The sequence below is a fragment of the Varanus komodoensis genome, unplaced genomic scaffold (genome assembly GCF_004798865.1).
Source record: "Varanus komodoensis strain SLA01 unplaced genomic scaffold, ASM479886v1 scaffold1, whole genome shotgun sequence".
Classification (NCBI taxonomy): domain Eukaryota; kingdom Metazoa; phylum Chordata; class Lepidosauria; order Squamata; family Varanidae; genus Varanus; species Varanus komodoensis.
The window spans coordinates 26,543,892-26,567,208 of record NW_025335268.1 but is presented as its reverse complement, the minus strand read 5'-3'; the positions used below and the strand labels follow the sequence as shown (position 1 = coordinate 26,567,208).

At 39.7% G+C, this 23,317-nt stretch overlaps 1 protein-coding gene across 4 annotated transcripts in view; it reads right to left on the bottom strand.

Annotated features, from left to right (window-relative positions):
* Window positions 1–23,317, bottom strand: part of PCNX2 (pecanex 2) — a 133,022-nt gene that overhangs the window by 25,137 nt on the left and 84,568 nt on the right. For 3 of the 4 annotated variants that reach the window (XM_044420255.1, XM_044420263.1, XM_044420274.1), the window contains 3 exons: window positions 22,456–22,585; window positions 9,469–9,527; window positions 6,177–6,389 (listed from right to left, as the gene is read on the bottom strand). In XM_044420255.1, the coding sequence (XP_044276190.1) occupies window positions 6,177–6,389; window positions 9,469–9,527; window positions 22,456–22,585 (402 nt within the window). The remainder of the gene's footprint in view (window positions 1–6,176; window positions 6,390–9,468; window positions 9,528–22,455; window positions 22,586–23,317) is intronic. The other variant, XM_044420281.1, reaches the window with a different exon arrangement.

Genomic DNA, 23,317 nt, shown 5'->3' with positions numbered 1-23,317 from the left:
TTGCCTTTTATGGCTTTTTTGATAGAAGGCTAGACAGGCAAATCAAATCAATTGAACTCCATAAATATGCTTTCCAGTACCAGCCAGACAGTTCTGCTGTCCCTTTGGTCACACCCTGTTCCAGCAACCATGCTCAGCAAGTGACCTGGACAGAGATCTGGGCAAACTTAGCCTACCTCATTTCTTTCATGTCAGAGAACAGTGTGTGTATTCCCTTTCAATGCACATGTAGAAGTTTCCTTGAAGATGAACAGAATGGTGGTGGTGGTGGCAATCCAGAGAGGCTCTTGTATGCAGAAAAGTTCATGCAGACATGAAAGACTACTTGAACTTTTAATTGTGGACTCAAAGGAGGAAGCAGTGTTAGGCTGAAGCTGAGTTATATGACATTCACATGTTCACAACTTCTCTGCTTCCCCAACATTTGGTCCAGCAAAGGAGGTAAAAAAGAACTTGGCTTCTATGCCTTTTAGTGTCTTGCAGAAAAGGTAATTTCAGCAGGTCCACTTTTTATCATCCCAGCATGACCAATGAACCTGTCAGAATTCCATCTTCTGTACAGCTATTAAACTTTAATAATTAAATGGTGTTGGAGCCACATCCTCTCAGGCATCTAATCACCCTGTCTGTCTCTCAAATAAAGATTAGCTGTTGTTCCATTAGCTGTTTCCACATATTTGCCTTGGTGAATACAATCAAAATCCACTGAATTAAGTTCATAACTATGGATAAAGGTTTCCCCCAGTCTCAGCCAGAAACAGGAGGTTGATCTTTTTAAGTTCCATGGCAGTGAGGAATTAGAAAGAGTTCACTTCTACTTGCTGCAAAATTATTGCTACACATTATTATTTATGTCTGGTGTATTCTGCCACACAAATGCATGAAAAATAGTAGATGGCAATGAATAGTTTTAGTTTTGGAGAACACACAGAACCTGAATAACTCCAGTATTCTCAACTCTGCATAGATGCTGTACATTGTACCATGTCCTCCAGTTTCCTATAACTGTAGTAATTCTGTTCCTTTTCTGATTTTGTTGACAAAAATAAACCCCAAAAGAAGGAACATGCCAAATACCAGCAAATGTACAATGGAATGGACTTTAAGGTGCCACAGGTCTCTGGCTTTGCCAAATGGACAAGTAGATAAAATATTCAGTTCTGTTCCTGTCTTCCTACTCGACAATCTCTGGTGCATGTTGAAGCATCGCGATAGCCTTCTTGGAGTAACAGGCTGATGCACAAATGCTGCTCTGTTTGTTTGATTTATGACCCACTTTTCTACCAAAAATGGCACTCAGGGCAGGTCTGTTCTACACTACTTGTTTACATGTTGTGATACTGTTCTCAACGTTTATGCTTCATTTTGAATAGTTATTCCTACTGAGATATTTGGTCTACTATTTAGCCTCCCTTCAGGCATGAATTAGTCACATTTATGATATCTGGGTTGTTCATTCCCATTCTGGGGCCCATCAACGTTCCTAGGACATCTAGACTTATAAAACACTAATTGGGTTCTTGAACTGGGGCTCCCCATAGAGCAAACTTGTCCAAGCTGCTGCCCTCCAGATATTTTATACTATAGTTCCTGTCACTGGGTATGCTGGCTGGGGCTGATGGCAGTTGTAACACAAAATATCATGAGGACACGAGATAAGGAAAGGTTGCTATTGTCTCTATAAGGCTGCAGTGTATCACCAGCATTCCAGTCCTACCATACGCCATTGCTACAGAACCAGCTTGACTTTCAGCTCAACAGAGAGGACTATTACAGCAAACAGAACTAGCCCTGCCATTTCAGTAACCTGCTGCTAGTCTGAGGATGCTGTTCTGGACTTGGATCCCTGTTTTCACTGGACCACACACCTGCTTCTGATTCACTTGGGCTGACAGCTAGCTCATCTGGGTCTTGGAACTGAATGCCAGGACTGTAAACCTTACGGAGGTCAAATATTATAAACATAATCATTAAAATAAATAATGAAGACAACCAGCCTGTTGTTCCAATTGCATGGCAGCAACAGGAAATGAGAATAGTTTTCCTTTGCTTCGTGTAATGGAAAACATTTGTCTACCAAAAATATAAAAATAAAGCTGCATGCACCGTTATGCAAAATGTTCTTATTCCCTAATATCATGATGATTCATAAAATATACAATATAACCCAAGCACATTAGTATAGCATTTTTTCTGGGAGATAAATCAGCAGAAATAGAAAATCCCATCGGCAATCTCACTAACTCTGGCAGCTACCTTCTTCAATATACAATGCAATTACATCTGTGCCAGTACTGAACTCATTTGCCCAATATATCTTAGAAAGTTCCAAACAGAGAATGAATATTATATTAGTGGCATCAGTCACAAAAACCTAGGAGACATTTAGCAGCTAATAGTATTACATTTTTGAAGGACAGATGAATGAAATGAAAGAAAAGGGACACATTGCAAGCATCAGCATAGCTACCTAGAAGCGATTTCCTCATATATTTTGTCTAAGATCCCAGTGATGCTATCACTGGATCCACAGCTGTTCTTTGTTTTTTAACTTCTAGCCAAGGCTATAATTTGCTTGTGCTAAACATGTCAGTTGCAGCTCAAACACAGGCTTTATTAGGCCTGCTCCAAAAATTTCTAGGCTAGATGCAAAACATTCTGAAGTGAACCGAAAGAACCACTTCATATCTTTATGAGGAAGCAGGCATGGGGCTTGGATTTGATTTTGCTCACATCCAGTGAGTTCTTTGGCTTGCTGCAGTTTGTGTGCTGCTCTGTTCACTGCCTTTGCTTCCTCTCTGGCTTCTGTTCTGGTTGAAAGCACCTTCGAAGAGGCCTAAAAAGTGAATTTATCCTCAGCTGCCTCTTACGCAGAATGGGGGCAACTGCTGATGAGGCTAAGGATAGCCACATATCCCCTTTTACAAAGCATAGTCCTCTACTGGAAGGGCTGTTCCATCCTACTCCAGTTTAAAGATAAAGAATCAGGAGCAGGAAGCTGCCCACCCTCAGTGAACACGTGGGCAGCAGGTTAGGCAAGACACCTGACCTCAGACTGATACACTATAGTAAGATGTATGATCTTTCTATTTAAACCATGGCATTATTTTCAAAAATTTCATCAACAGATTTAAATTAACTCATGCATTTTAAAGAAAATTGCTATCTTCTCTTTTGGTGATGTATTTCCTCTTTTTTGTGATTTCTAGGTAGCCCTTCAAGGCCAAGTGTTGCTAATAAATCCTAGCAAGGAGTGGAGAAAGCCAAGGCAGAAGATATTCTCTCTACAGTCTCTGGTCCTCCATTCCTTTGCTGCTTGCTAATTTACTTACTATATTTATATCTTTTCAAGGAACTCGAGGAGGCTTACATAATTCTGCTCCTCCTCCTCTCAGTCTTATCCTCACAACAATGATGTGAAGTAGATTGGGCTGAAGATCCTGGCCCAAAGTCACCCAGTGATCTCCGTGTCTGAGAGGAACTAGAACCCAGAACTCTTCAGTCCCAGTTCTGCACTCTTAACCACTACTCCACACTGGTTCTCAATGGACTTGTGTGAGTTTCTTTTGTGCTCTGACAGAAGAAACCATTGGTGTGTTGTCCAAACCCAGTGAGGGCGAGCTGTTGGCACAGTCAGTAAACCAACCACAACCATAAAGCTATGGGTTCTGCTTGGTTTGTTAGTTACACCAACAAACCATCTACCAGTTTCAGACAATACAGCTAGCTGCAACAGAGGCTTGAATATTCAAAAGCCAGCATATCTTTATTAATTTATCAATTTATTTAAATTGTTCTATACTGCCTATTATTTTCACAGAAAATCTCAAGATGGTTTACAATGAGGCACAGCGGTCTGTCCTGATCATGTGAAGTCAGTCATAGTCTCCAGCATCAGCTTTTATCCATCTGTAAATACAACCTCCCCAAACCCTGGACTGAAACTGGTGATGGGGAGAATCCTGGAAATAAATGCAGACAAGAGGATGGGTGCTTCTGCTTCTAGCTGTCGTTTCCCACTCCCTTCCCCAGTATTTCCAAACACAGTTTTCTCAGCAAAATAGGTTTCCCCCTCAAAAATGTAGCTCTTCAAGATATATACTTTCTTCCCCATTCATAATTAATTTAACCATGATACAGTAATGTTCTTAAGTCCATATGATTCCTAATTCATATTTGGTTTGGGGTTTCACATATTAGCTTTGATAAGAATCACAATTTTTTTGAAGCAGTTGAGATCCTGGAAGCCACAGAACACAGACTGGCTGCTGAGTTTATTCAAGGCTATTTCTGATGTCATGATGATCTGTCTAAAGGCATTTCTCCTTTGGTCCCACGTAAGAGAAAGAATACCAGCTTGAACAACAAATCTGCTTCTTGGCATTAGTTAAACTGCAACTTGCTACCTCAAATCCATGCAATCCAAAGGAAGGTTTTTGCAGCACAAATATAAAGCTACTGGTAATAAAAAGGCAAGTTTAGACCTTCTAAAATATCATTAAAAACTGAAGAGGCACTATGAGCTCAGTTGTTAAAATGTTTTAAAAAATAAGCACGAACCTGAATATGAAGTATATATTTAGAGTGATAAATTATCAGAAAGAAGGCAAACATATTTAAAAAGAAATAAAATTCTATTGATTTCTGTTTTTCCTGTGTGTGTGTGTGTGTTTTATATTTGTACCAAGTGTTGCATCTTTAAAAAATGTTTCCTGAAATGTGGGTTTCAATTTAAGCTTAATGTGGAACTTACAGACTTTAGCCACCTATTGAGTACATAGTAAAGAAGAAAATATTTTCTTTGCTTTATTTTACTTACTAACAAATTGTTTCATATGCTAGTTTAATATCCTTAGTTCTCAAATGAAACGAAAGGTAATTTTTCCCACAGATGAATATATTTGAAAGTATATATTTCCTCTGTGCCCCTTTTAAGTTGCTTTGGATAGCAAGGAAATTAACCAGGCAATGCCTACAGTTTTGCTTTTTTATTTAAATTCAGAGATACCTTTGGGGACTGAAGCTGTATGTGTTGGGTGCATCAAAACCAAAAGGAATCTTCCAGAACCTCTTTGAAGTGGAGCTCTTGAGTGTCACTCTGCTTTCTTTCTAACTAATTACACTTGATGGCTATTATTCTCTATCCCCTCTTCTGCCCAGCAGAGAATTAGGGGCATCTTGTTAAAATTTCTTGTTTTGCTATATCTGGCTCTTCTACTACTGAGATGCCTCAAGAAGTACATTTACAAAGAAAAATAAGCCCAGGAATTATGATCAGTAATATGGCAATTATATAGGAAGAGAGTATGTGCCTTAGAAAAGGATCAGGTAAGTTTTTGATTCTAGGCATTTTCCTAAACATAGTGAAGCATTACAGCATCATCCTTCCAAAACATATCTACACAGGAGTGAGTCACACTGAGTAGACTATTCACATATTGTTTTACCTGTTCTCTGATATTCTTCTGAGCTTAGAAAAGTCAGAACTGGGGACTGTGATGTACAATTTCTACATCACATACCGAGGCCTTCTCCCTTACTGCAAACATGCAGAGAGATGACCACGCCCCATTTCTAAGCAAAACTAAAAAACTAAATGCTCATGGAAGGGGGAAAACTCCACTTGAACGTCAACCTTCAAACATGAGGACCTGTCATTATGCTCCCCTACCATTCATCTGTATTCTTTCTACTGCTTTCCATAAGCCTCATCTCTCTTTTTGTTCTCTTCAATGGAAATAATGATCTGAAATTAGATGTACATTCTGAGCAGGGAAAGATCCTTGACAATAAGCTCCAGCGTTAACTCATTGAGTCATAATTCTAAGACAGGCTCAGCTGCATGTTGAGTCAAGCTGCACCAGAGCTACCATCAGACCACTTCCATCCTTCATGAAATCAGGCAGTACAGCTTCTACAGGTTGTGATGGCCAAGGTCTAATCCTGTTACAAGAAAAGGACTTCATACTTATCATTTTCTGTTTCAGCTTGGAAAGGACATCCTGAACTGTCAAGTACTGACAGCATTTTATGACTGCCTGCACCCACAGACTTTGAAATGATGTGGCAACAACACAGATAAATGATTTATGTGCTTCTCAGGCTTGCAAAGGGCATATGGCAAATAAAGGGTCTGCTCTTCCAATCAATGCTCTTTGAACTATATAGATGCTTACCTCGAAATTCTAGCCCCCTGAGTTGGAAAGTGACAAGACCGTTTCCAATTTCAATCAAGTGAACAAAGGCGTTCAAATAATCCGATGCCAAAATAAAGCAGTCGCCAGAGCTGTAGTTTCCCCAGCGTCCAAGAATCAAATCTCCACAAAGAGATTCCTGCAGAGATCTTGTCAGGTGCTCATAAAAGATGGAGTTGAGGTTATCATCATTTCCTAAAACCACAGCAACACAAAGACCATAAAAGGCATGAGGAGCAAAGCTCTATGCAGATGTCCCTGGAAGGAATCATATTTTCTTGCTGCTTATTCACGTGGAGCTTCCTCTTTGAAGATGAGAATGATCCTTTTGGAAGCACACACTCCCTTTAAATCTTAGCAAATTCCATCTCACTAATTTTTCCACATCGGCTAGGGACTACATGGGCCATCACTCTAAAATATTTCTTAGATCCCAAGTAGCCCAGAAAATGGTGTGAAGGTCCAGGACAGGAGTCTATTTCCTGAAACAAAGCAGCTCGGATCCCAGAAGCTGCATGAGAACCAAGTGTAAGTGTAAGACACTTTAGGTTCTTTGGAGAAAGAGCAGAAGAAGAATGTAATGAATGAATATTATGAGCCCTTTTCATAAATTAGGACCAGTTGCTAAATTTTGAAAGCTTGGTTTCTGATGAGAAAAATGAGACTTGACAGGAATTGAAGGTTCCCCATTCACAGTGGCACTTTACATACCCGAAGGGCACAGTGCTATGCCTATTAAGACAAAGGAATGTCCTAGAGCACCCAGCAACCCTCAGCCAGCCATGCTGAGCATGGTAGGACTCTTGTCCGTCTAAATATGCACGATACTGCATGGTAAGTAGTTGTGTATACAGAACACAGTCTACTGATGCCGCATCATTGTAGCCTGAGTTTCATTGTGCGGAAACTCACCTATTCCTGATCATTGTGCTCTGAGCTTAGGTTGCAATGTTTTAAGCCTTTTAAACTGATTATTTTTATTTGCTGTTATATATTTTCATCTGTAATACTGCCAACTAATTAGAGATATCTTTAATTATAGTAAGTGGCATAGCATATAATTTGATTCATCATCATCATCTGAACTGTTATGCATTGCTTAGTTCAAATAACAATAGCTAAGATCACTTAACCTTGTGAAAAAATATAGTAATAAATAAATGTCATGTAGGCCATGTACTCATATAGGTATTTTACTAACTGGACAACAAATGCTTTAGTTAAAAGACAAGAAGGATTCACACATGTATATTTTATTGTTCTATTTATATTAATACCAGATAACTAAGGAGCGGAATTACTGCATTAATAGGATAGTTAAAGCCTTGGTCGAAGAACAGTTGTGAGTTTCCAGTCAGAACAGTATCGTAACAGTTTCAATAGGATCAACTAAACATCATTAAATGGTGAGCCAGGTCTTGTGCTTCAGAGAACTTTTCATCAGGCTTGAACTTAAAAACAAAAGAATATAGAAACAGAGAAGGGAAAGATCATGGCTGTTGGAGAGCATGGTAGAAGTTCCACTTGCAGTAGTATGTGAAAACCAAACTCCCATTCCTCATGTGACTTTTGGTGGGTCGCAATGTAGCTATTGCAGTACAGTATTTGTTTATTACAGTATTACATTTATTTGATTGTTTGTTTCATTTTTCTACCGTCCAAAAGCCAAAGTTCTGTGGTACTGGTATTATGCCATTTTATTCACACAACAACCAAGACTGCTTCTTGACTGAACAGGAACTTTTGAACCCAGGTCCCCGGGTCCAAGTTCAGCTCTCACTCTGCAACTCCACACTGGATTTTTAGACTGATCAGTCTTTTGAGAAGTGGAAAGTTTAATTCGCACACCTAAGCATTTACGGTGTGCAGAGAGTGTGCTAAAGGCAATTTAAAATAGGAACATAATATGATTAATGAAATGAAGCAAAATCTTCCACAAGAGCCAAACAGCATCACACAGCCTGACAATGTTAGTGAGTTTGAAGTCTCTTGCCTAATTAGCATGGTTGGGCTTGGGCAGCACTTTCACTTTCTCTCACGCATCAATGCTCACCAATATATTCTGTTTAAAGACTATCCAAGGTCCTGGGGTCCTTGGAAATGTAGGTGTTGAAAACCTTCAAGAAAGTTTCTCCAGGACTATGTTAATGAAGTGCAAAGCAGAATCAGAGCACAGGGCACTGGCAAACATCTGGCTTAGCTGTACAATTGCCCTCGCTGTAGATCAGGTCTGGGGAACATGCCAGCCTTCAGACGTTCTCACCTAAAACTCCCATCAGCCCTGGCCAGTACAGCCCATGATGAGAAAGGGCAAGGAAGGGTAGGAAGTGTTGGCCAAATCTTCAGACCCTGCTGTCGCTGATGCAGATCTTCACAAAATGGTTTCAATTCAAGACTGACCATGAGACGCACTGGCAGGCTGTTCCACAACAGATGGCAATAGTGGCACTCTAAAGTTGCTGCTGGCCACAGGAGCTTCGTTTCTTGGAACTGGTCATGCACAACAGCCCTGTGCTGATGCTTAGAGCACCTCATGATGAAGGCACTGTCGGGACAACAGCAGCAAGTTGCTGGAGCAGCGGTAGGGAAGGAGCAGGAAGTAGGGACAGGTTCACTTTTCCTAAAATGCAGCCTCTCAAGGCAGTTGCCTTAAAGTTTGGGGTAGAACTGAAAAAAGAGTCAGGGTTGATATTCTTATCTTAAATGCCAGAGCCAGCAGGCCCAGAGATGAGCTAAGAGGCTGGTGCGATCCAGACTATAACTGTTTCTGTGGGAAATGCTCCTGAAGAGGAGGAACTAGATGGAGACAGGCTGGATATTACTAGTCCAATGATACAGTGTCAGATCAAATGGGCAGATCAATTGAACATCAGATATTTCCACCAACTAGAATTGCATTTCATTTATATCCCACCCTTTTTCCTCTTGCGAGAAACCCAAGGCAGCTTACATAGCTCTATGTTATCCTCACAACAACAACCTTGTGAGGTAGATTGGGTTGAGGGCCAGTGACTGGCCAAAAGCCATTCTGTGAGCTTCATGGTCAAGTAGAGCATAGAACCCGGATCTCACAGGTCCCCAGTCCCACACTCTCACCACCATACCGCACCACATAATAACTTCAGGATCCTTCTGATAGCAGTTCTGCAGCAGTTGGCAAGCAGTGCACTGCCAAAATCTCCTGTCCTGCCATATATCTGGATCCAACCAAATGTATGTTAAATATTTTAACTAATCTTTCAGAAACATGAGCTTAAGAAATGCTGTGCCATACCTGCATCCTTTTCAATTTGAAGTGCCAGTCTTGTATTAGAATGGTCTACTCGTTTAGTGCTGGGAGAAAAAAAAATATAGAGATTATCCCTGTTAGATGATAGAAAAGTTTTTCTTTACAAGTTCAGTGGCTTCAATTGGCCACCCAAAATATTATCTTGCCATGTTTCATTTGGGCACAACCCAAATTCTTTGAACTGGTAAACAAACCCATGTAACGTGCTATCTACAACATTAGATTCCACTTGTTAGGAACAGAAGCATGAAGTAAATGTTTTCACTAACCCCTCTTTTCACATGAAAACAGTATCTGATCTTACTGATCAAATTATATTGAACATGTCTTCTAAACCAAGATAGATAAACTCATGATGGAAGCAGACACTACTTAGTACAGTAGGTTGAAGTGGTTGTATTTCTGCTTCTACACAGGCTTTCTGACGGCTGCTGTCAGAAACAGACACAATGGCTAAGGATACATAGGGTAGTTACAGATACTATTATAATCCCAAGTAATTTTTATAGCCCAGTGTAATGAACTAATTAATATCAGACAGCCCACATGGCTCGTGAAGAACTTAAAATCCTAACACTCATCTTCTTTCTTGCAGGCTTTAATCAGCACCTAGTTCCCTTTGTCTAGACTGGGCACTCCCTTCAGAGGAGTCGGAAGCCTGGCACCGTGCCACTCACTCACCTTGATCAGTGGAACCATTTCACTGAGTAAGAAATTGCCCCCTGGGATGCTCACCTGGCTGGTATTCTAATACTAGGATGTTTCCCACAGCCTAGTACCTACATTTTAGGTGTTCTGCATGTGGTTTTAATTTTGCACCATATTTTTTTCACTTCTACTATGAGACCATGACATACAGCAACCTAAATGAGTGGATTCTTGTCCGCTGCTTATTAGTGCACCATTGAAATGAGCAGAGAATTTTATAAATTTTAAAATTAGGGCTGAGCCAAAGCTACTCACTGTCTTAGAGAACATGGTTAAGATTGCTGAAAAAACACCTCCCATTTTGAATTGTTGCTGGCACTTTTTCTTCACTTATTCATTTAAGTTGCCCACAGGCTCACTCTCAGTTGGACTCAGTTGCTCCCAGTAGCACAATCATACAGCTAATACTGATTGGCTACATAATGTGATGTTAACCTATTCATTACACAATCCCACCACCAAGATGATTAACCAGGGGCTTCTCTGCAAGAAGCATTCATTACGCATTCAAGAACCCTCACTCATGTGAAGGATGCTCTGAAAGTCCTGCTAAGAAAGTAGAAGGAGATGCCTTGGCAAAGTGCTGGCGTATATTGTAGCGAAGTCCCAGGAAGGAGAAAGAAACAGGAGTTAGAGGAAAGAATGGCAATTAACATGATAAAGTGGGGGATAGAAAAAGGTGAACATTGAAGTCTCAGTATTTATTAGAATGGAAATAGCTAGTTTCCGTTCAAGACTTGAAAACAGAGATTTATAAGGTCTGATGTAAAATCCTGAAAGCTGTTGCTTTTAATATTTGTGATGTTTCTAGTGTGGTGCTGTCAGAAAGGAACATTTTGAAATGGATTCAACCCATCAGTTTTTAGTTAAACCTTTATTTTGACATCCTTGGTTTTCTTCCTTTTTACATTCTAGGTTACATGCAGCACAACGTGATTCAGATTCAGTCCAATGAAATAGATGAGTTGGACTAATTGCGTTTCACTTCAGTTTCAGTATTTCACTTCAGTCTGACTTCCTTAACATTACTGAAAGCAACTAGACATCCAACATCATGTCCATGGACCACAGGTCAAGCAAAGGGACCTCTTGCTCTCCTCTGTCCTTCACCTTCCCCATATGGGCACCAAATCTACTCCAGAAGATCCCCAACCTTCCCTAGTGTATTTGGGAAATGTGGAAATCCATTCTACCAGTATTTTCTCTTCCACTAGCAGATGAACAACTATGGATACAATCCTATGTAGTTTGTATGAGAGGAAAACTCAGCTTGTAATTCTTTCCCCTTCTCTTAAAAGCAACTGATTGGCCTGGTTCTCACAGAAAAACTAAGGATATGGGTTGAGCATGGGCGTTACTGAACTGTGGCTTGTTGGTGAATCATGGGTTATCTTTACATGTAAGCCATGTCCTATGGTTTCACTATGGGTTACTAACCATGAACAGCTCAGGAAGAGAATCCGTAGTTTGCTGTTAGATTGTGAACTCTGAATGGTTCATAGTTAGCAACTCAAACTAAAAGATAATGCAGGGTTTGCAAAGAATGACAACCCATGATTCAAAGGCATCCTATACTCAGTTTGTACTATGAGTTGTCATTCTATGCAAACCAGTGCCTGTCTCCTGCCCCAGCAAAGCAATTGTTAATATGGTGATATTTCAGTTGAGGAAATGCAGGGTTTACACATCACTCCACTACCCTAGTTATTACCTTTAAGCTGTAAGGTTATTAGTTGAGGCCATTACAGATCTCCTCCATCACGTGTCATCTGTCCCTAAGAGTTGCAACTAAAACTATAATGAGCAAAGAGGTGTAAAAAACTGGCTGTCTAGTGATGATCTTAAGCTCTTCCACCATTCAGTGAATAAGATACATCAAAAAAGGCAAATTTTGTCAGATTAACTTTGTTTCACTGGACTAGTACAAGGTAATGATTTAATCCTTTATTTTCCTCTCTGCAGAATATTCCTTTGAGTTTAAACATCCTGAATCCTATTAAAGACAAAGAGATTAGAAGGATGGTCTGCCAATATTTACTGCAAATATTCAAGAGCCTTGCTTCACACATTTTTTCAACAGATTAGAAACACACAGGGTGCTTTCCCTGTACATGTGGCAAAACGGACATATCACCATTAAAACATTACAAACACTAGTGTTGCTAAAAACTACAGCAATATGTGAATTGATCTGTCTGTCAGAAAAACAACCAAGAGTGAACAAAGGGAAGAGCCAAGTAAAGTTTTAGAACAGGAGGGAAATTAGAACTTGGCCTTTTCTGCTTTTATCCATCTCCCCCCTTTTTTTATAGTTTTATTCCATCTCCCAATATTTAAAACACCACAGCTGTTGTAAAACAAAAGCACAGAGAAACTACTACACTACCAAAGTTCTAAATTTGGGTTAATTTAGTTTAGGGATAGCCACAACTTCTGTTTTGGACTTTAAAACCTCCACACAATTATGAAGGCAGAATTGCTGCTACTTGTTAAAAGCAAGAAGAACCCATCCAGCATTACGACTCTAATATCCTGTATGTCAGACTCAGCTGCACAGCCACTCCTGGGCTTTTAGCTGTCAGCTAGGATCTCTTTTAAAAATGAACTTCTGGCGCTATTGGGCAATGTAGGCTTTCCCCCAGTGGCTTCTTACTTTAAATTTTGATCTTACCACTCAGACAGGGTGATAATTAGCTCAGTAATTGAATTTCTTCCTCAGTGGTGTTATTCCACACAAACTGAGTGCAGGTCCTTTGGAGCTACCCTGGAGGCATCTGCAAAATTGTGAACATCTTTGGTAGGGAGCTAACTAATTCTGAGAGTTTCTGCTAAAATTGACTTCACTGCTTCCTGTTCCCCACATCCCTTTTTAATGCCAATAAAGGCATGTGGGGCAGGTCAAACAAGCATGCGATCACACTATTTTATGAGTAATGTTTGCTTTCTTGCAGTGACGAGATTTTTTTTTTTTGTTTAATGCTGCAAACCAAAACAGCATTCCCGTTTTCCAGTACTCATTTATAGCACCTTAACTAGAAGTCAGAAAAAAATCTAGTTATATTGGACCAAAATCCAGATTTGTTAAAGTTAACAAACCAGAATTTCTTCTAGTACATGTAATGACCTGTTGTGGTGAGGGAAAAGCCCAAAGGGACTTAACTATATTGACTAATCCTTCATATATTTTCTGTTTGTTCACATGTTTACCATTTCTTCATATATTTTGGATACGATAAGCTCTAAAACAATCTTCTGAGCTAAGCCTTCACCATATTCCTAACTGCCTTTTTAAAAAGAGAGACATTAATATGTTTACTTGGTGGAGTTCTTTATTCGCACTTGCCCCTGTGGTGTGTAGTTTGGATTATGAACCACCTACCTCTTGGTTTTCCTGCCTCTTCTCTTTCCCACAGTTTCCTTTTCCACTTTTTCCCTTTTTACATGTTGTTTTTGAGGCTGGACCCTGCTCTAACCTGCTCTGATGCACACCCTCCTGCCTCGCTCCTCACTATGCTGCATCTTCAAGTTTTTCGTGCACTGGCAATGTAAATGCCTTTTAATTTGACAGAAAATTATGAACAACAGATCTTGGATGTGCTCCCAGTTACTATTCACAAATGTCACTCCTGTTCAATTAGCCTCAAAGAGTTTTATTGGCTAACACAGGCAAAAGTTGAAAAGAACAAATATGCCCTGGTTAAAGAGAAATTGAATTTTTAAAGGACTCATATTTATTTATTTAAATTCCATTTCTAGTCCTCTATACTAGTCCAAAGACTCCCTAAGACCCTCAAATCACTGCCTTTCCATTTCAGGTGTTCTTGATGTTCTTTTGGAAACTCCAAAAGACTTTTTCTATTGACTTTAGAGCTACAACTCCAAAATTCATTTTCAGCCCATGTTCCACTCTTTCTATATTTCCTGGCTTTTCAATCAGAGATTAATGCTTCAGATTCTTTAGGTCAACTTGACCAGCAACATCACTTGAAAAGATACAGTCACTACTGAGGGCCTTTTTGTAGTGGTACCCTATTTATGGAACTCATTCTCTAAAGAAATATGCCAGGCATCAAAGTTATATCTTTTCATGTGCCGGGCAAAAACTGTTTTTTGTTTCCCCAGTATTTTCATTGTTAAGTGATGTATGTTTAATAATTATTACACTTGTTTTTATGTATCTGCCTGGTCACTGTGTGTTTAAGCTATTATTTATTTGGTTATGGTATTTTTGTTTATTATTTACTTGATTTTTTGCTTTTGTTGGTTGGCTCAGGTGCTAAACTGCTGAAATGTATTATAACTGTTTTGCTTTTTTATGATTTTACTGTATTTTTAATCTAAGCTTATTTTTAATCTTGTAAACTGTTCTGAGAGCCAAACTGGCTATGGAGGATGGTATATAAAAGCTTTCATAAATAAATATTATTTAATTAGCATTTGGAATAGTTCCATGCTATATACATGCTGATAGTTCCACACCAGTAGTACCCAGTAGTCTTGTCAGGGGTTTCCTTACCTGCCAACCTGTTGCAGTATATTTTAGTGATCTTAAAGCCAGGACAAATTTTCCATTTCACTTTAGCAGATACCATTAGATTGCTTAGACCAATGACTATGCATTTGTGAATACCCAGAATTGAAGGTCGAATACAACCTCTACGGATATGGCTTTTATATGCAATACCTCTTCCAACATCTCATTTCTTCAACATTTCTGAGTTGCAACTTGAATGGGCTATTTGCTGGTCTGTTGCGATGGTCACGTGACCTGGCTTGTGCTTTGTGCCTCAGCAGCTTCAAAAAACTCATTCTAAAGTGTTAAATGCGACCTGTAGATAGGCTTCTTTGCTATAAAGCCATTGATGCCTTTTAGTTCATATTCACTGGTCTCTTTTTGTTTGTCTGATCACTTCAATATTTTATCCTTTTTATACATCTGTAATTTTGTACAGGCTTTTTTACGGGCCCTGTATAGCCAGGTAAATGACTGACTATACTGTGCTCTACATTAGATGTTATTTTGTTCTGAGACTTCTAGACCACCAAAACTAATTGCCCTTCAGACCACACAAACACAGTGCATGGGAGATAGATAATTCTGCATCATCGTCTCTGGCAATTCTGATTGTACTGCTGTAGCTCTATTTGTCATCTTGTAACAGACAGAGTTAAGACTTCCCATTTAACCATTCCTCTAAGAATTTTGTCTCAAAGCAGTTTCTGGCAGTGTTTTCTGCTCTGGAACCTTTGTGCAAAATTTCTGGGATCAGTTCAGGATTCATCTGTGATGAATGTGCAGGGAACATTTATTCACTCAAGGTCAATGTAGCTTTCCACACGGGACTGAAAAATAATTTAATTGTACCCTCTGGGCTGGGCTTCCTTCCATATGTAGAAAGCTGCTCATGCTGGATAGTCAGTGTTGCTGTCCAAGGTTTGTTTCTTAGCTAAAGGTAATTGCTTAGTAGGATGCATTTCACAACAAGAACTGCAAACATCATTTCAAGAAATATCCAAAAATCTAAATCTAAACTTGATCTATTCCTTTTGTGTGGAATTGTGCTGTCCTCTTGGGCTGTCCATCCTCTGTCCATCATTAGCGGAGGTTGGATTAAGGTGGGGAACTGTTTAGCCTCTGGGTTTTGGGTTGATTTCTGGCTCAACTTGTAGGGGCCAGATCACATCAGGTGGCAGCCCCTCTCTTCTTTGAATCCCCTTTCTCTGATATCAAAGGGAAGTTTCTCCATGCAGAGGAAGGCAGACAGTAACCTATTTACACACAGAAAAAAACCCAATGCTCAGTGCAGAAAGAGGTACTATGCCTTTCTGGGAAGCCACCAGATGAGTGATTAGTGAGGGTTGCTTTTCCCAGCAATAAAGAAACTCTCTCTGCTGCTGGCTGTAGTTAATTCAGTGACTGAATTTCTTCTCCCTGCTCTTTTCTTTAGCACAAAGAGATGGGGCTTGGGAGACGACTTCCACTGGACGGAGAGGGCACCCTTTCAAGCCACACTGGGCCCACAGGCTGGCGATTCCCCATTCCTTGGAATGCAGTTCCAAGAATTATGCAGAAGTGCGTCATAAGGGAAAATATGCTAACCTGGTGGTTGCTGTAGCATTCAGTGACAAGCAAACCTATGTCTCTCCAAACCTTGTTAGACGATAGCTTCCATCATCCATGAGCAGTGGGGCTGATGGAAGTTGGAGAACAAAACATCCGGAGGCCCACAGGCTTCCCGGCCCTATGTAGTCACTCAGAAAACCAATTGTTATCACATTCACCTTCCTAAATTTGAGAGGATTGGGAAGCATTGTAACACTTGTAAAGCTTGGACTATACAGAAGCATGTTTTTAAACTAAGCCTCCCTCCTTGGTTACATGCTACAGATGCCTGGCGCTCCGTGCAATTGAAGTGATGAGTTGACACGTGACCACCATGGGGCAATTTGCTCATAGGTATCCTGTTCATGCCTATTGGACTGACAATGAAAAATCAGTCAGGAATGGAAAGAGGTTGCCTGAATTACATGTTGTATTTCAAGGTTTTGTTGTAATTCTAACCTAGAAAATTAGAATTTCCTAATGTTCATGAAGAATTAAACTTTCTCCTTTTTATTTATTGCAATTTGATTTATTTATGAAAAGCTTTGGCTACTGGGCATTATAGAAAAAGAATCAACAACGTGCAATAAAAATAAATATTGCCCCCTAGATGCAGGCCTAACTTTGCCTGACCTGAAAATGCAATTTTGCTTCACTTTGTCAACATACAGGAAAATGAACAGGAACATGAAACAAACCATCAACTTCATAAAAAGGATGAAGTCCAGGCCTTCATGTCTGATTTTCTAGATGAGAATTTCTAGGAAAACGTTGGGAGACATGCTTGAACAGCTGGAGACCCATTACAGTATTTCTCAATATAGCGAGAAAGCTGGGAATAGGACCCACAGAAAACCGGCAGTTTAATCCTGACCTCTTTAGATACACTTAACTGATTTAGTTACACTATGTGGCAATTCACTGGAGACCCCTAGAGCAAACACAAGCTGTGCCATTCCCCAAAATAGAAAGTGTGACAGATGATTTTGGAGTGAAAGAGCAGAAACAGGAAGGAAGGAGAGAGAGGCGAGAAAGGGACTTGTAATGGAAAATGCAGGATTCCTGGTGGCGGTTGAGATGCATCATAGCGAATGTACATGGGATACAGCAAAAACACAAGGGCAAAAGACCGCTGGATTCAGGCATCCAGCACTTCTAAAGCCATGAAACAATAAAATAGAGAAGGGCTGATGAACAAAACGTGCATTTCCATGATCAATGCTATTACTTTTTTTTAAAGATAGGAAAAGGTCACCGTTTGAACATGTGTCCATACATTGCATGATTTACTGTCATTTCCTTTTCATCCTTCTACCACCAGGATGCAATGATCCACACAGCTGTGAAAATAAGAGAAAAGGCAGCCCCCTCCATGTTGCAAGGGGAACACATACTAACATGGTAGTCTTTGATTCAAGACCGACGCTGCTTTTAAGGAAACAAAGAAATTCCCATAAGATTGTGGTTTATATCAAGGCAGTTAACTAAAAGGCCAGACAGATGGAATAACTCAGTAGTTCGTAATTAGACTTAAGTTTCCCCATCAGCATATAATGGTATGGATTTATACTGCACAAGTTTCCAGCAGACATTTGCTTCTTCCTCCATTTTTCACATTCACTGTTCCACCTTCCTTAGTTTATCAATTGATTTTAGACTGTGAGCCTGTGGGCAAGGAATTGTCTTTTGAAAAATTTATTGCACAGCGCTTAGTCATTTCAAGGTGCTTTATAAATAAAATATGACGATGGTGCTTATAGCAGGAAAAAGTAATAATATCGAAAGAACAGAATGGAGATCAGCAACGCAAACCTCCTTAGCTCTGCTTAGGCTGCAGCAGCATGAAGAGATACAGCAGCAGGTTGCCGGAAAGTGAAGTTTTGCTGCCATTTTGTGCCATCTCCCCACCTAACCCCAACACCTTGAGTCAAAATGTTGCATTTTGCCTGGGAAATAAAGCTAGTAGAAACCCAGCTAACAAGGGACTGGAATGTTCCCTGTTACAAACCTCTATCGGCATGGCCATGGAAATGGCCCATTCTGCTATTCAGCCAGCATGGGACCTCCTGAGGGGACAGGAATACGGGAGGCTCTCATACTGAATGAGACCACTGGTCCATCCAGCCCAGGGGTGTTGACAGTGACTGGCAGCAGCTCTCCAGGACTGGGGACCAAATTATCTCCTAGTTCTACTTCAGGATGTCAGAGATTGAACCTGGAGCCCTTCACATGCAAAGAAGGCCCTTCTCAGTGGCTGCACCGCACCCCTGGAATAGGATCTTCAGAAAGGTGCACTTGGCGCCAACACTGCTAGCATTTTGGCACTAAATAAAGACTTACCCTTTCTCTGGCTATTTTAAACAAAGAATGATTATTTGGTTTTAATTTGACCCCATTCTTGGTTTTTAGTGGATTTCAGTTTAAATTGTCTTACTTTAATCTTTTATATAATATTTTAATTTTGATATACAGTGTTTTATATTTTGATGATGTTGTTATGTTTTGCATAAGTTGATGTAATGTTACTGATTTTAGAATGTTGTGTTGCTTTATATATTGTGAGCTGTTCAGAGAGCTGAGATATGGGATATTTTGGCATACAAAATTGAAATAATAAATAATACCACTGACCTATGGCCCTTCCCCAACTTTTCTCCATGCCCAAGCCTCAAAGTACCATCAACTGTCTGTAGAAATTCATGACAGAACAAGTGGCTTGTTCAAGAAGTACTAAGAACTTCAGACACCTTTCTTTTGTTAAACAATAATTTCTTTTGGGAAACTACCTGTCTAAAATTTTGATCTATCAGTTTAAATTTGAGTTGAATTAATGACATGATAGCATCCAACAGCAAATCATGGGCTAATTAACCCACAAACTGCAGGCCCTGGGCTATTTGCAAATCACATATGAGCTGCATTCTGTTTCCATTAATAATATTCAAATAGTTTGTTCCTGGGTTAACTTGAGGCTGTTTAATCAATTCACAATTTCAAGAGGTCCTTCTCAGCCATCAAACGGGCAAACTTTGAATGAGGCATTCAGGGGTTGTTAATGCAAACAGCCCACATCTCTGCAATGCATGGGTTAAATAACCCACAACTTACTGTTGGCCACCATTATGTTTGAACGCAACCACTGGTTTCCTATCTTATTACAGGTGTAACTCAACTAGGATGGCTGTGCTGTCACCAGTTAATGCGGTTTTGAATAGTCACTGAGCTCATCTTAAGCTATATATTTTACATTTCATTGTCATTTGGCTTCATTTTCCCCTCTGTATATATCCATGTATCTACCTATCAAATAAGGATAACATGATGAATCCAGTGAAATCATATGCTGCAAAAAATCAGTTAGTCTTTTACATGCCAAATGGCTTATTTGTTTTGATTGTGTGAAACAAATAAAGAGCAACACCTGAAGATGGAAAACTCCCCATGGGGATGCTTTCAGCCCTGTTAGTAATTCAACAGTAAACAGTTGACAAGGTCAGAATCAAATCCACTGCTAGTGTGAAGCTAAGAACTATGTTGGTCTTTGTACCAGGAGCCTATCATTCTTGTCCTGAGAGTCTACAGCTTAATATAAAGTACTTCTTGTTGCAGACACAACATTTCTTTTCAGTGCCATGTCAGGCATCTAAAGTTTTCACGAAAGGGGTGCAAAACTGCACTGACACCTAGAGAATGAGTTTGCTATTAGTGCAAAACAGCCTTGTAATTGATGACCTCTGAATGTGTCGGATTGAAGCTTCCATCATCCTTAGCCAACGTAGCCTTATGGGAATTGCACCTAACTCATCTTGAGGGTACCACCATGGAGAAAACTGCTATATAAAATTCGGATTTATACTTGTACCTATAAAATAAATCACAAACCTGGATTTTAAAACTGTTTTGTGCAAAAAGAACGGTCCTAAATGTATACACACACACTATTCTTTCCCTTTAACCTTTTCTATGTAATATTCACACATGTAAAATTGCTTCTATTCCCTAAAACCACAGAAAGTTACTGTTATTGTTCATATTAAGTGGATAAAAATATTCAGGGATAAAAATAGGAAGGAAAACAGGACCTGCTGGTATTTATTCGCTATTTGGGGATATGGTGGTGCTGAAATATTAGGACAAAAAGAGAGAGAGGGAGATGGAGGCCCTGGAGATACACTATATCCTAGTTGCGTAACTAGATGTTTGTGCCTCTTTCACTTTTCAAGCTATGAAAATGGATGCGCAGAATCATAATGTATCATAATGGAGCTGGCAGCAATTCAAAAGGAACAAGTTGTTCTCATAGGCTGTGATTGACATTATGTCTCTGTGTGTGTTTTCATATGTTCAACAGGAGTCATCGCAGCACAGAATGCAGTCCATTAGGAACATCGCTTGAACAAATGCATTGAAATTAGGGCCGTCATCCAATTAAAGAAATCTTAATTAATTGCATCAGTTTTTGATGATTAATTAATTGATTACATCTGCCTAAATTTGTACATGGATTCTGAAGATGAAAGCATTCTCTCTGGCTTTAGGTAATGTATGAATATGTCACAATGTGAGAGGAAGGAGGACTGCATCTTCTCAGATGACCTCTGCCAGTGTGATTTTTGTAAGAAATCTTATTAAAAACAGTCCTCTTTTTTAATTTCATGCCCAGTTCTTTAAAGGGCACCTTTAAAATTGATAAAAAGGATTTAGGGTGTAATCCCATGTATGTATGTTCAGACACAAAAGTCTCACAGTTCTGCATAGTCTTCAGCCAGCAATCCAGTTCAGTTTTTTAACCACACTGAATTTTCATTCATTCAGTTCCACTTTGCTACATCTGCCACTGTGACTGGCTGCTTGTGTAGCCCACATGATTGTTTTAAATGTAATACAAAAGATATTATGTTTTTCTTAGCTTGTGTTAAGGTGTGTATTTCTGGGAATCTACCAGACAGCTAGTGTAGTGCAGACAGTGTGGAAAAAAATAATAAAATATACCATTTCACATATCATTAGCAGACCCTCCAATACAGCAGAGACATTAGAAGTATTCTTTGTCAATACATCTAAAGAAATAATACTGGCGCCCAAGGATGGCTTTTCCTCCCAAAATGCATTGGGCACAATAGACATTGTGTTCGTGCACTTGATAACTTTCCCTGTTTCCTTTCATGACGTACAAGTTCTTTCCCCTCTTGAGGTTCCTTTGGTTTATCTATTAGACCATCGCAGTGCTACTTTCCCAGACTGAAGTAGAGTTTTGCTATAGCAGAATGCTTTGAGGAACAGAAAATAGGGTTTTCAAAACAATTTTAAAACTTACTTATTTCCAAGCTATCCATTGCACACAATTGTACATAGCAAAATACTGTATCTGCTTTTGTTCCAGAAAAGTTAATCTGAGAGCGGGTGATCTGGGAGTGAAAAGTGGTGGGAGGGCTGAACTGTGTCATCCTGACACGCCGTTACTCTTCTCCACTCAACGTCTCCACAATGTTTCAAATACATATTTAGAATTGCATGGATCAGAAGACAGCTTTGGGGAGGGGGAAGGGTTCTTGTAACAGAAAAACCAGTGGCCAAAAAGAGATGGGGAGATGGAAATCCCCCCCACTCCACTTCCCCATATCTCCACTGAATGTCCTTCTGACACTCTTTTTCAGCAAAGAAGTAAACTGCTTTTCTACAACGGTAATGTAGTCTGGATCTTACAGACTCAGTCTTAAAGATGAAAGCTCCCTTCACCACCTGGTACCACTTATCTGGCAGAACATTAACTGGCTAACATAAACTGTATTAATCCATGTTGACTTCTATTACCTAAAGGCCAAAACTATTTAGTTTCTAACTATAGCTGCTGAATCAATAGCTGCTGACATTCCGGACAGTTGTGATTCCCTCTGCCCCTCCGCACAATTCTGTTGCTCTGTTTGACAAGTAAATGTGATGTGACAACTCCATTCTGATTATTGTTTAAATACATAGCTTTTCAAAACTGGCCAGCTATCCTCTAACAAGCGCTACTGCAATAGAACCAGGATGAACAGTAGCAAAACCAGCAGAATAATCCTCAAGAATCAGAGAAAGTGTACAAAATATCAGTGTAGACCTATTAAGAGCCCCCATATTTAATAACAAAGAGATCAAGGTATAACACTTTGCCTTACTTGTAATTCCTTTCCCAGAACTTGACTGGTCTGGCGTATGATGTGAGAAAAATGACACTTCCTAGAAATGGACTCAATGGAGTAGAAAAGATTGCAGTGGCCAGGGTTTGGAAGAAGAGTATCGCAGAGTCTGAAAATTTCAAGTTAAGGTAACACAAATGAAGTTCACTGCATTTCCTTCTGTCCTTCAGGCACCTCCTGACCTATTTATTTAACTGACTCCCCACCACCACCACCAAAAAAAATCCAGGGACATAGCACAAAGTAACAAGTTACAGCTAAAGATCAAGAAAAGAAATACAGCTATTCAAACCTGTGAACAATGCATACAGCAGAGGCCTAATAGTCTCTGAAATACTAAATCTGGGTTTTACCAGGTCGGATTAGATGGAAGCTCCCATCTGTGATATAATAGCCAATACATTTCTCTACATACAGAACAAGATATCAGGGAGAAGGTTCTTCTCTCACCTAGACTTTCCCTTGGTGTGCTCATTCTCTACATGAAGAAAATATTTGCATAGGAAGTGGCATTCAGCATGTAATTCACCACCTGCAGCCTGTTTCCCACCTTAGTGAGGACCAGACCTTAAGTGTCAGGAGGGAAGGCAGAGGATACAGGAGGGGTGGTAAAGGATGGAACAGATTTCAAAGGTTGTCAATAACACGTAGGAAAGTCACCAACTATGTATGTAACACTACAGAACTTTGAAAGAACCACTTGGAAGTGCATTTTCATCCATTTATTATTTGTGGTAAAATTAAAGGCATTTTTGTGCTAGACTCTCAAATTCTCAAGTATCAAGACTGGAAGATGTTCCACATTATTTCCCTGCTTTTCATTTATAGTAAAACCACAAAG